This window comes from Galeopterus variegatus, unplaced genomic scaffold, assembly GCF_000696425.1.
Source record: "Galeopterus variegatus unplaced genomic scaffold, G_variegatus-3.0.2 Scaffold4590, whole genome shotgun sequence".
NCBI classification, from domain to species: domain Eukaryota; kingdom Metazoa; phylum Chordata; class Mammalia; order Dermoptera; family Cynocephalidae; genus Galeopterus; species Galeopterus variegatus.
In genome coordinates, this window is record NW_007730701.1 from 87,375 (window position 1) to 101,140 (window position 13,766).

The 13,766-nt window shown below is 39.8% G+C and overlaps 1 protein-coding gene across 1 annotated transcript in view; it reads right to left on the reverse strand.

The window, feature by feature from the left end:
- Positions 1-13,766, reverse strand: part of HERC2 (HECT and RLD domain containing E3 ubiquitin protein ligase 2) — a 145,828-nt gene that overhangs the window by 79,495 nt on the left and 52,567 nt on the right. The window contains exons 5-8 of the mRNA XM_008587915.1: positions 6,101-6,320; positions 2,160-2,260; positions 1,562-1,718; positions 224-334 (exon numbers count right to left, since the gene is read on the reverse strand). Coding sequence (XP_008586137.1) covers positions 224-334; positions 1,562-1,718; positions 2,160-2,260; positions 6,101-6,320 — 589 coding nt within the window. The remainder of the gene's footprint in view (positions 1-223; positions 335-1,561; positions 1,719-2,159; positions 2,261-6,100; positions 6,321-13,766) is intronic.

Below are 13,766 nucleotides of genomic sequence, written 5' to 3' on the forward strand. Positions count from 1 at the left end.
AAAAGAAAGTTCCTAGACTACTAGAAAACTGAGCATAAAAAAGAAAGTGAAGAAAACATAACTGGAACCAGCTTTAATAGAGAGAGGGCCCTGGGATAGGGTTCTCTGACTACTCCACACCACAGGTTTGCTGCAGTCACAACAATTTGATGAAGTGCCACAAAATACAACAGATGTCAGGACACGGAGGCACCTCCTAGAAGCCCCCAGCCCACAGCCTCACCTCAGCGTGCCTCTCTGCACAGCCAGCTCTAACAGGATGGCCAGGGCCAAGTGCTGGTCCTGCAGGGGGATGCTGCCTGGCCCTTTGGTGCCTGGCGTTCCATGGACATCCCTGGAATGACAGCAGTGGATGCAGGAACAAAGCAATGTCAGAGAAAGCACACTAACAATCACACTAACTTGTCAATTATATTCTCTCTCCCATGGAAAAATATACTTTTAATATTTAGAATCAAGTTTCTGAGACTTCCTACTCAAATTTATTCAGAGGTTTTAAAATGTACAATTAACTTTTAAAGATATATTTTACTAAAAGTATTAATTCAGACACTATATTACATTAGAAGACATACTCCAAGTTTCTGGAAGCATAAAATATTTTATACCATTATTCAAAAAATGAGTGGAAAAATGTTTAGATATTTTTCCAGTTTCATGAAGTATAAAGCTATGTAAGAGTACCAACATTCCCCTACAGAATTGGAGAAGAACAAATTCCTAAAACCACCTGAGAATCTATAAACAAAATGTCTAAGCTTATTTTAATCTTCAATCAAAGAAATATTTTTAACTTTTTTTTGTTATCCAGAAACAAACACAAATTTTCTTAACCCACGATTGGGAAGGGAGGTTCTTATGACATCAACATTACAGTTGAATTTTTGAAATTAATTCCAAGCCTATTTTCAGGGCCCCCAGCCTTGATACTCCATGGGGATGCCTTCCTCAGCATTCCTGGGGACACTCACAGCCTGCCAGGGAGGACATCACAGGCCTCCCTGCTGGCTGGAAGAGGCACAGTGGGGACCTCTGACAAGGACAGTGAGGAAGGGACTCACCTTTCCTCTGTCTCTGTCTTTGCTGTTGAATTTTACATTGAGCATGTACATTTTCTCTACATTTAAAAACCAGAAAAAAAACACACAACACTCAAGAACAAAGTTCACGTTTTCCCTTAAAGACAAATGATTCATACTCAAAACTGTTTGACACTAAAAAGACTAGCTAAAGGTTTAAATATTTTGATCTTGAGTAGTTTTTACTCCCATGTTACCTATCGAGACTTCAAATCACCTGTCACTCACTCAGAACAGTGGCTCCTAACTATCACTGGGAAGCACACAGTAAGTGCTCAAACACTCTGTAAGCGATGTATCACCGAATCATAAAATATCCTTCAAAAATAAATTGTGAAAGCATCTTTCATTTTCCATCTCATTCAATACGACAGTTTCCTGGGTCAAGTCAGAATATCACAAATCAAATCATCTGAAAAGCTTAGGACGAGGCTGAGGCATGCAGAAATGGTTGGCAGAGAAGGTGAAAAGAAAGCACTCACCCTGTCACCACAGACCGGAGGAACCTGGTTGCTCGCTCCACCACCTCCAGCCACACGGAGGACACTGTGCTCTCGTCAAACAGCGAGGCCTCGGGAAGCGCTTGCAGGGCATCCAGGGACTCCTGCAACAGCTCACTGCAGAGGTCTGCATCCTCACCTGGGCACACACACGCACAGCACTGACAAGCAAAGACTTTCTGCTGGGCCTCCCAACCCTCGGCGTGAGAAGATGCCACTGTCACCTTTTCAATCCCTCACTCAGCAGACCAAAAACTAACACAGTTGTCTACGTAGATTCTATATTTTATGACTCTTACGTAAGCAACATCAACTTCTGGTTGTTCTAGAAATAAATCAGCACTACAGCATGCCACAGTAGTAGTTGACCTGTGAGTGGGTGGGTGTGCGCATGCACACTTTTTTTTTAAGCGTAGACCTAAAAAGTCAAACAGCCTCTGCAGCCTCTCATTTTACAAACAAGGAATCTGAGGCCCAGTGAGCACAGGCATCAGCTCCAGAGCGTATAGCAGCAGAACTGAGGAGGAAAGCTGGATCTCTTACTGTAGGAGGGACACAGCATCATGCTGGGCACACATACCTGATCGCCAGGCCCTGCGCAGGAATGCAAAGGCGAAAGAGAGCGCAGCACGGGAACCAACTCTGGCAAGTCCTTCCACCCCTTTGCCTGTAGGCCGGGAACTGCGGACAACACACATGGGGGTTGGGATAACTGGTCAGTAAGAGGAATGTGCAAATACTAAAAAATAATAATAATAATATGAAAGGATTTGAACGAAAATGTGATTAGTGGTTTTCTTTAGATGGCAGGATCACAAGTGATTTTTAATATCATTTTTTTAAAACTTCCAAGTTTAAAAAAAATTTTTTTAATGTTATTTTGAATGTCCTTTGTAAAGGAAAAGTTTTCTCTTTAAGAAAAAGAAAAAGGCATTTATGAAGAATTTAAAATGACTTGGAAAAACGCTATTGAAATAACCTCGGGCAGGCAGATTAATATGCAGAGGAACACATAAGTGGGGGTGGGGAATAAGACTCCCATGGCAGAGGAAAGGCAGGTGAGGACGGAGCAGACACAGACCAGCAGCAGCCGCCTTGGACTCTGCTCGGCCACCCTGCTCTATATCTACGCACTGCAGGGCAACGGCCCAGCACTCACCCTACTCTTCCAGTCTGCCCTGCTGAGCTACCCTCTCCTGAATGTACTGCTTATCATCCTCATGTGTCTTTTTAAGCTTTTCACTACTAATATATGTTCATTTAACAAGTCAGTTTCATTCTGCATGTTGTAAAAAGTTATACAAACAGTATACCATAAAAATCATCCTGCAAAAAAAAAAGAGAGAAAAAACTAGAATACAAAAATACATGTATAAACTCAACCATGCATAGCAAGTAATTTTATTTTCTACTTTATACCATATAATACTTTTTACCGCAGACTGTATTTTCCAAATATACTAAAATTTGCTTTCATAATTAGGGGAAATGGGCCGGCCCGGTGGTGCACTCGGTAGAGTGCGGGTTTGGGAGCGCGGTGGCGCTACCGCCGAGGGTTCGGATCCCACATAGAGACCAGTCTGCTCACTGGTTGAGCCGGTGCGGGCACGACACCAAGGGTTGCGATCCCGTTGCCGGTCGTGGTACGGGCGCGACACCGAGGGTTGCGATCCCGTTACCGGTCACGAAAAAAGACAAAAAGGAAAAAAAATTTAAAAATAAAAAAATAATCAGGGGAAATGTTATTAAAAACAGGTAATGATATGGAATAATCGAGACACACTGACAAGTAAAGTTAGAAGTGAAGGTGGGGACCTGGCAGCAGCTGTATGCACTCATCTGTGAGTGCCCGGAGAGTACGTGGGGAGCCCTGAGAGGAGACACAAGACCCTAGTCACTGGCTGCCTCTAAGGAAGGTAATGGGTGTCTGGGAGACAGGAATCTTTGTTTCTGAATGAGAAATATGAACATTACAAGATCCAGATGCATAATAGGACATATAGTCCTTAAGTCAGAAAGCACATGTGCTAAATAATAAATAAGTCTGTTCAGAGGAGGTGGGAGGACTTGGAGAAAGCTGCTCAGGGTAAGCATGAAGCTGGGTTCCCCTCAGGCAGTCAGGTCTCTGTCCCTGGAGAAGAAGCTTCACAGCCCCCAACCTATACAGTGTAAGAACTGCTAAGTCTTCAACAAGTCGCTCTCTATTTTACAGATGGTCAATAAAAAAAAACAGAAATAGCTTGGACTCACCCCCATCCACATCACTCAACTACCCAACCCATAGCTAATGCCACAAAAAAGTAAAATACATCACTACCCAGTAAGTTGAGAAACAAGGAAAAGAAATCCACAAAAATTGAGATACCACTATACATCTATCAGAGTGGCTAAAATAAAAAAGTAACAACACCAAATGCTGACAAGGATGTGGGGAAAGTGGATCATCCATCCGTGGCTGGTAAGAATGTAGGATGATACTGCAACTCTGGAAAAAATCATGGCAATTTCTTACACTGGTGTTCTTTACATGAGTATTTAAGCCTAAATATAAGACCCAGCAATTGCACCTTTGGACATTTACCCCAGAAGAATAAAACTTACATTCACAAAAACCTATGCACATTCATAGTAGTTCTATTTGTAATACCCCAAAACTGGAAACAACTGAGACAAATGGTGGTACATCCATACCACAGAATGCTACTCAACAATAATGATGCAGGCAACTACCTGGAAGAATCTAGAGTAAACTGTGTTATGCTGAGTGAAAAAAAAAAAAAAAAAAAGCCAATCTCAAAAAAATACATAATAGGCACACAGAAGAGAGGAGTGGCTGCCGCAGGTGAGGGGGAAGGAGGAGAAAGAGGTGGGTGTAGACGGAAAGGGCCTTGGTCTGTGCACCCTGGCTATGGCAAGGGTCTCACACCAATCAACATGAGTAGTAAACCGCAGAGAAATACATATACAATCAAAAGCATGTAAAACCGAGGAAGTCTGAATAAGTTAGGTAGATTGTAACAAAGTCAATATCCTAGTTGTGGTAATTGTGTTATTACAATTATCAAGTTTTGCAAGTGCTACCACTGGCGGAAAGTGGGTGAAGAACCAAAGGAATCTCTTTACTATTTCTCACAAGTGCGTGTGAATTCACAATTATGTCAAAATAAAAAGTTTTTTAAAAATTTTAAGAATTCCTCCATATAATGAAAGATACAGTCAATCTTTATGTCATCGCAAAGCAAAGAGCACAAGGAAGAATCAGCTGGGCTCTCAGCCACTTCTACATCTTAGGGCACTCAGTTTGATTCAATAAACACACCAGAGCAAGGGCTCATGTTCTGACCGCCCACAAATGCAGAGCCCACTGTTGATGACCATTTCAGCCAGCCAGGCAGGAAAGAGAAAGCTCTGCCGCTGGCTATTATCTTTCACTTGGTCTAATTTATTCTAAAACTATACTTAAAAATATGACATGTAATGTGATTTCAACTAGATTTAAAAATAAAGGGGCCGGCCCAGTGGCGCACTGCTACAGTGCGCCACTTGGGAGCGCGGCGGCGCTCCCGCCGAGGGTTCGGATCCCACATGCAGACCGGTTCCCGCTCACTGGCTGAGCGAGGTGCGGACGCAACGCCGAGGGTTGCGATCCCGTTGCCGGTCCCGGTCCGGTACGGGCACGACACTGAGGGTTGCGATCCGTTGCCGGACACGAAAAAAGACAAAATAAATAAATAAATAAAAAGGCAAGACAACAGGCTACACGCAGCACTCTTGTTTCGGGCAAAATGATCAGGGGTTTCTTCTCTGCTTCCTCTGCCTCCTGACATTCTGCATGTGCTTGCAGGGAGTCAGAGTCACTCTCACAGTTGAACAGGAGTCAATTCTAACTGAAAAAGTACCAGTCCATCTGGCAATCTAGTCCAGCCTTCTGAAGACAAAAGTTTGGTAGACAGCTACATTTTGGAAAAAATATAATTTTGCACAAGCTTTAAACATTCTAGTGGCTGTTTGTTAAGACCTTAGAGGAAATCTGCTGATATATTAACAGATGTCAACAAATTAAAAACCATATTCCTGCCCGAAAGCATTATCTTATAAAAGAGTAAGAAAATCACATTAGGAAGAAAAAAATGAAGCATCTAAATTAAACACTACTAAAATTACAATCTGACTATTCCCTGTATGGTAACAACACAAAACAAAACAGAAAGAATACAACGTTCATACCCCATTTTCAATTATGACTTGAGCTAATCTAAAGCTCTGACTGTCTTCTACAGTTACTGACAGAAAAAGTTCTTTAAAATAACAACAGATTACGCAGAATTGCCTATTATAGAGAAGCAAACCAGCAAGCCCATTCCCCAGGTTATACAAAACATACAAAAAGGGAAAGCAAGAATAAAATTCCGCAGGTGAAGAAAGGCCTATATTGAAAACTTTAATTAAACTTTCCTAAACAAAACACGCTGAATTTCATATTTAGCTGTCATCAGAATTCTTTCTTCATTTTATTCTTACCTTTTCTTGTCCACAGGAGGCAGAGAAATGCTGCTGCTTTTCCACTTAACTTTGACATTCTCCTGAAATACAGTCCTATTCAAGGCAATGAAATAGCGCTCCAGGATAACAAGCCTCTGCTTGAGTCTCAGGGCTGAGAGGGTGGTGGTGGCCGACTGGACAGCCAGAGCCTGCTGCTCTTTAACCAGTACAGAAACACATTCCTTCAGTTCATTCGCATCTAAAAAACAGGATAAGAAAACATCTACCCTGTCAATATCTTGGGAATGGTTTGTTGTAATGCTGAGAAAACGTATAATGATGACCGGCAACACTCAAGTGCATAATATGTGCCCAAAACAGCTTTAAATAATTTACATGGATGAGCTAAGTCAATCCTCGCACCCATCATCGTGAGGTATGCCACACATCCATTTCATGGATGAGGACATTAGGACACTGAGTGGTTAAGTAACTTGCCCCAGGTCACACAGAGGAAGATAGCACAGGACACAAACCACTCTTGACCACCACGGTATACTGTCTCTCTGTAAACGTCACAGGAAAGTTGTTAACACAAAACTGTAAGTCAGTACTTAACAGCAGCACATTTCCTAGACAGAGAGAAAAACTCTTGCTGTCATTTTCATGTTATGAAACCAAATTCAAAATAAAAACATTTCAATAAACATATCCATTATGCATGACTCATGAAAGGTAATACATTTATGGGAATATTTTACAGAAAGATAGAGTAACTAGTTAGAATATCCAATGAGTAAGTGATATTTCATTATACTATTCTCTCTGCCTAGTTAAGTAGCTAGAAGACGATCACATGAATAATTCAAAGGATTCTGGTCTTCTATTAAGCACAAGTCTGCCTAAGAGTACAGATAACTACAGCTGATTTGTAAATTAAGTTACCTCCTACCAATTCACTACACCAGAACAGTTCCCAGTGGTGGAATGTGAGGCAGGCTCTCCTGTGCTTGTGTTCTGTTTCTGACACTTATTAGCCATGAAACCAATGGTCACCAGCTTCATGGCCTCAAATCTTGACAGACAACAGCAGCACCCCTACCAATGTCCTTTGGATGAAAGACATCAGTTTTCTGGCTACCCATCACCTGAATATGCTTTCCATGGGAGAGGAGAGATCTCAGAAGGCACTAGAGGGACACATCTCATTGCTCCCTGGGTAGGGCTGGGATGGAACACTTCTGCCCATTCACAGACACTGTGGTGCAGCATGTCCAGCACAAATGGTAACATGTGAGCTCTGAAGCTTTGGAATAAACTCCTTGTGATCAAAAAGCTCCATTAGCTAAGAGCTGACAGTTATGGAAAACTAGACGGAGAGCACCTTAAATTGCACAATGGGCTCCAGATGGAGAAGCAGAAAGATTTACAGGTGAAGCAACATCCCTGCCCTTCTTAGGGCATCCTTACTGAGCTGCCCTCGGGGCGAGGACCCTGGCCCACCACTGACAGGTGCCCCAGCCCTCGCAGACACATGAGCACCTTCACATGAGACACACAAGACAGCCCTGTCAAGGACACATCTTGAAAGGAATTTCTTCCAGAAATCAGGTCTAGGAAAAGCCTTTCCCTTCCTGAAGAGTCACTATGTTTTCCACTTTTAAATAATATGTTTCCCCTCTGCCTGGCTGCAAAGCCCAGAGACAAGCCCAAAGCTCAAAGAGGGCAGCCACATACTTAAGCATCCACATGCTCTGGTCCCCAATATCCTCCTTCTGCTTCACCTGTCCCAATACTGACTGCTTAGCCCATTGGTCATTTACAGTGGGAATTTTGAAAGATGCAGGTGAGTAAATAAACAAATCATGGAGACCACTGAGGAGCCAGCAGAACTTTCACCTCTGCCCCACAGTAACAAAGGGCCCTTAGGCCACATGGGAAGCCTGGACTTCTACCCAACCTGGCAGTAATGAGGTGGTACACTGTCTAGCCTGCCAGAGAGGGCCACAGAGATCCAGACAGAAGATTTAAGTAAAACCAAGAGTCTCGTAACATAACATGAAAATATCCACACTTCAATAGAGAATCAACAATCACACCAAGAACTAGGAAGATCTCAAACTAAATTTAAAAAGACAATCAACTGATAGAAATTCCACAACAAGAGATGTTAGAATACTCTGGCAAAGATTTTAAAGTGGTCATGACAAATGTGCTTTAGTGAGCAATTACAAACACACATGAAACCAGTCAACAAACAGAAAGCTTAAGACAAGAAAAAGACATTTAAAAAAAGAACCAAATAGAAAGTTTTGAACTGCAAAATATAGTAACCAAAATAAAAAGCTCAGTGAATGGGCTCAACAGTAGAATAGAGGAAAAAGAGCAAAGAATAGGTGAACTGCAAGACAGAAGTTACTCAAACTCAGTAATGGACAGAAAATACACTGAAGGGGGAAAAAAAAAAGAACAATCCCACAGACCTGTGGAACTAAACAAAAAAACTAACATTCCTGTCATTAAACTCCTGGAGGGAAAGAAAGAAGGTGAGGTTAAAAAGGTAATCTAAAAAGTAATGGTTTAAAACTTCCCAAATTTGGCAAGAGATATAAATCTACAGATCCAAGAGGGGAATCATACAATAAATAAGATGAATCCAAAGAAACTAAAGACAAAGAAAACATTTTAAAAGCAGCCAAAGAAAAACACCTTAACTATGACACAAATTTCTCATCAGAAACCATGGAGACCAGCTGAAAATGCTGAAAGAAAAGAACAATTAACTCAGAATCCTACATCTAGCAAAAAAAGCCATTCAAGAATGAATAGGAAATCAAAACATTATCAGATGAAGGAAAAGTAAGAGAATCTGTTGCCAGAAAACCCACACTAAAAGAATGCATAAAGAAATGCTCCAAACGAATGAAAATGATAAAAGAACCTTGGAACTGCAGGAAAAAAGAGCATGATAAGCATAAATGTGGGTAAATACAAAAGACTTTTCTTCCCCTCTTGACTTTTCTAAATTATGAAACTTTCTAAAGCTTCAACCAAGAATTATAACATTGTCAGATGTGGCTATAAATGTATGCAAATGAAATATTTAAGGCAAGTACCTTATGAACAGAAAAGCATACAGGGACATAAGGACGGTAAGAATCTGATACATCACTGAAACTGGTAAATGACAATACCAGGAAACTGTGACACGGGTGTGTGTGTACAGTTGTCCCTGGAACCAATTGGTAATCATATTCCAAAATCTGCATAAACCAAAATCTGAGAATATTCCAGTCTTACAGTGGGCCCTTCAGAACATTCATATATGACAAGTCAGCCTACCATATAAGGAGGTTCCACATCCCGCAAATACTATATTTTGACTTGCGGTTGGCTGGAAAAAACTATGTTTAAGTGGACCCAGGCAGTTCAAACCTGTGTTGTTAAAGGGTCTACTGTATATGTGTGCATGCATGTGCACATGCATATATACAACATAGAGAAGCCACTTAAAAAAATTATACAAAAAGATATACTTAATTAAAAGACAGACATTGGGGGCAGGCCCGGTGGCACACTCGGTAGAGTGCGGCGCTTGGGAGTGCGGCGGCGCTCCCGCCAAGGGTTCGGATCCCATATAGAGACCAGTCCGCTCACTGGTTGAGCGCGGTGCAGGCACAACACCGAGGGTTGCGATCCCGTTACTGGTCACGAAAAAAGACAAAAAGGAAAAAAAAAAAAAGACAGACATTGGAAGAATGAACTAAAAACCATGATCCAACTGTATGCTGTCTATAAGAAAGTAACTTCAAATAAACATATTGATAGTAAGAGTATAGAAAAAGAAATGTCATGCGAATATTAATCAGAAGGAAGCAAAGTGGCTGTATTAATATCAAATAAAGTAGGGGCTGGCTGGTTAGCTCACTTGGGAGAGTGTGGTGCTGAAAACACAAGGTCAAATGTTTGGATCCCCGTACCAGCCAGCCTCCAAAAAATTAATTAATTAATTAAATATCAAATGAAGTAAACTTTAGAGCAAAGATAATTACCAGGAACAGAGAGAAACACAGAAAATGGTCAATCTACCATTAAGAAATAGCAATCCTAAGCATGCATGCACCAAACAATAGAACTAAAAAGGGTGACAAAAAATAACAGGACTAAAAGGAAAATATGCATTCGTATACTTTTATAGCTAGAGACCTCAAAGCCCTTCTTTCAAAAACTGATAGAATAAGGAGACAGAAAATCAGCAAGGATATAGAAGCATTCAATAACTCCATCAATCAACACAATCTAATCAAAATTTATAGAACATTCCACTCAACAAGAGCAGAATACATATCTTTTCAAGTATCCACACAACAAATACCAAAATAGACCATACCCTGAGACACAAAGCAAACCTCAACAAATTTAAAAGAACTGAAATCATACAGAGTATGTTCTCCAAAACAACAGAAACAAACTAAAAGTTAGTAACAATGATAACAGAAAACTCTCCAAACTTTTAGAAACTAAACAACAAACTCCTAAATAATCTATGGATCAAAGAAGTCTCAAGGGAAATTTTAAAAGATACATTGAACTGAATTAAAATGACCACACAACACATCAAAATGTATGGGAAAGAGCTCAGCAGTCAATGAAAGAGAAATCTATAGCACTAAATGGTACATGAGAAAAGTGGAAACTTTCAAATCAATAATATAATCTCCTACCTCAACCACCTAAAAAAAGAATAGCAAAATAAACCCAAAAGTAAGAAGGGAGAAAATAATTAACATAAAAATGGAAACAATAAAATTGGAAATAGAAAAACAAAGAAAAATCAGTGAAACAAAGAGCTGATTCTTTGAAAAGATCAATAAAATTGACATACCTGTAAGCAAGACTGACAAAAGGAAAAAGAGAACAGACATAAATTACCAACATCAGGAATGAAAGAGGCTCTAAAGACACAAAAAAGATAATTAAGAGTTAATAGGACAAACTCTACACACATAAATTTGACAACTGAGGCAAAATGGACTGACTCCTTGAAAAAAACAAATTACCACAACTCACCAAATATTAAATAGATCATTTGAATAGCCCTACAACTGTTGAGAACATTGAATTCTTAATTTTAAGAATCCCAAAAAAGAAATTACCAAGGCCACATGGCTTCATTGGATAATTCTACCAAACATTAAAAAGAATTAACACAGACTCTAAATAATTTCTTCTGGAAAACAGAAGAGAATACACTTCCCAAATTCATTTCAAGAAGCTAGTATTATCATAATATCAAAACCAGACTAAGACAGTACTGAAAAATATCCCTCCTGAATATAGACACAAAAACCCTTAGCAAAATATCTGCAAGTATAATTATGCCATATATAAAAAGAAGTATACAGCATTACCAAGTGGTGTTTATTCCAGGGATGCAAGGCTGGTTCAACTGTCAAAAATCAACCATTGTAAGCCATCATACTAACAGGCTAAAGAACAAAAATCACACGATGACATGTCGATCAATTTTAAAAAGCATTTGGCAAAATTAAACACTCATTCATTGTATATACTCTCAACAAATTAGGTATAGAAGGAGATCATCTCAACACAATAAAGGCCATATATGACAAACTCATAGCTAACATCATCCTGAATGGGGAAAAGTTGAAAGCTTGGAACAAGGCAAGGATGCCCACTCTCACTACTGCTATTTAACATAGTACTAGAAGGTCTAGCCAGAGATATCAGGGAAAAGAAAGAAACAAAGGGCATACAGGTTGAAAAGATGAAGTCAAACTATCCCTGTTTACAGATGACACAATGTTATATATAAAAAAACCTAAAGACTCCACCACCAAAAAACTCTTTGGAGCTCATAAACAAATTCAGTAAAGTTGCAGGATACAAAAATCAATAAGAAAAAAGAAATCAGTAGTGCTTCTATACACCCACAACAAACTAACAGAAAAAGAAATCAAGAAAGCAAGTCCGTTTACAATAGCTACCATAAAAAAAAAAACCTAGAAATAAATTTAACCAAGGAAGTGAAAGAGCTCTACAATAAAACCTGCAAAATACTGATGAAAGAAATTAAAGAAGACACAAAAAGATGGAAAGACCTTCCATGTTTGTGGATTGGAAGAATTAACGTTGTGAAAATGTCCATACTACCCAAAGCAATCTACAGATTCAATGCAATTCCCATCAAAATATCAATGACTTTTTTCACAAAAATAAACAAAATAATGCTAACATTCCTGTGGAACAACAAAAGACCCTGAATAACTAAAGCAATCCTAAGCAAAAAGAATAAAGCTGGAGGCATCACACTACCTAACTTCAAATTATACTAGAAAGCTATATAAACAAAACAACATGGTACTTGCATAAAATCAGACACATGGACCAACTGAACAGACTAGAGTACTCAGAAATTCATCCACATATTTACAGCCTCTTGATCTTCAACAAAGGCCTTGAGAATAACATTCAGGAAAGGACACTCTTAAATAAATGGTTCTGGGAAAACTCAACATCAGTATGTAGAATGAAATTAGACCCCTATCTCTCACCATATACCAAAATCAACTCAAAATCTATTAAAGACTTAAATCTAAGACGTGAAACTATAAAACTCTTAGAAGAAAATACAGGGGATACATTTCAGGAACTAGGACTGGGCAAAGAGTTCATGAATAAGACCTCAAAAACACAAGCAATAAATAAAAAAATAAGCAAATGGGATTATATCAAATTAAAAAGCTTCTGAACAGCAAAGGAAAACAATCAACAGAGTGAAAAGACAACCTGCCAAATGGGAGAAAATAATTGCAAACTACGCACCCAACAAGGGATTAACATCCAGAATATACAAGGAACTCAAACTACTGAATAGTAAAAAAACAAAAACAAATGATCCAATTTTTTAAATGGGCAAAGGAGCTTGTTGTAGTCCGTTTTGTGTTGCTATAACAGAATACCTGAGACTGGGTAATTTATAAGAAAAAGAGGTTTATTTGGCTTACAATTCTGGGACAGTTACATCTGGCATGGGCCTCAGGCTGTTTCTACTCATGGTAGAAAAGTGGCAGGCAGCCAGCAGGTACAAGCAGATCACATGGCACGTGGAAGCAAGAGAGAGACAGAGAGGAGGTGCCAGGGTCCTATAAACAACAAGCTCTCGTGGGAACTAATAGAGCAAGAACTCACTCATTACTCCCCCCGCCCCCAGGGAGAGCATTAACCCATTCATGAGGGATCCGCCTCCATGATTCAATCAGTTTCCAACACTGCCACATTGGAGATCAAATTTCCACATGAGTTTTGAAGGGGACCAACACATCCAAACTCTAACATTCCACCCCTGGCCCCCCAAAACTCATGTTCCTCTCACATACAAAATACAATCATTCCATCCCAACAGTCCCAAAAGTCTTAACTTGCTCCAGCACCAACTTAAAAGCACAAAGTCCAAAGTCTCATCTGAGACCAAAAGCAAAAGTCCTTCCAGCTGTGAACCTGTAAAAGTCAAAACCAAATTTACCTACTTCCAAGATACATGGTGGAATAGGCATTGGGTATACATTTCCATTCCAAAAGGTAGGAATAGGCCAGAAGAAAGGAAAAACAGGGCCCAAAAAATCCAAAACCCAGCAGGGCAGACGTTATGTCTTAAAGCTCCAAAGTAATCTTCTTGGACTCC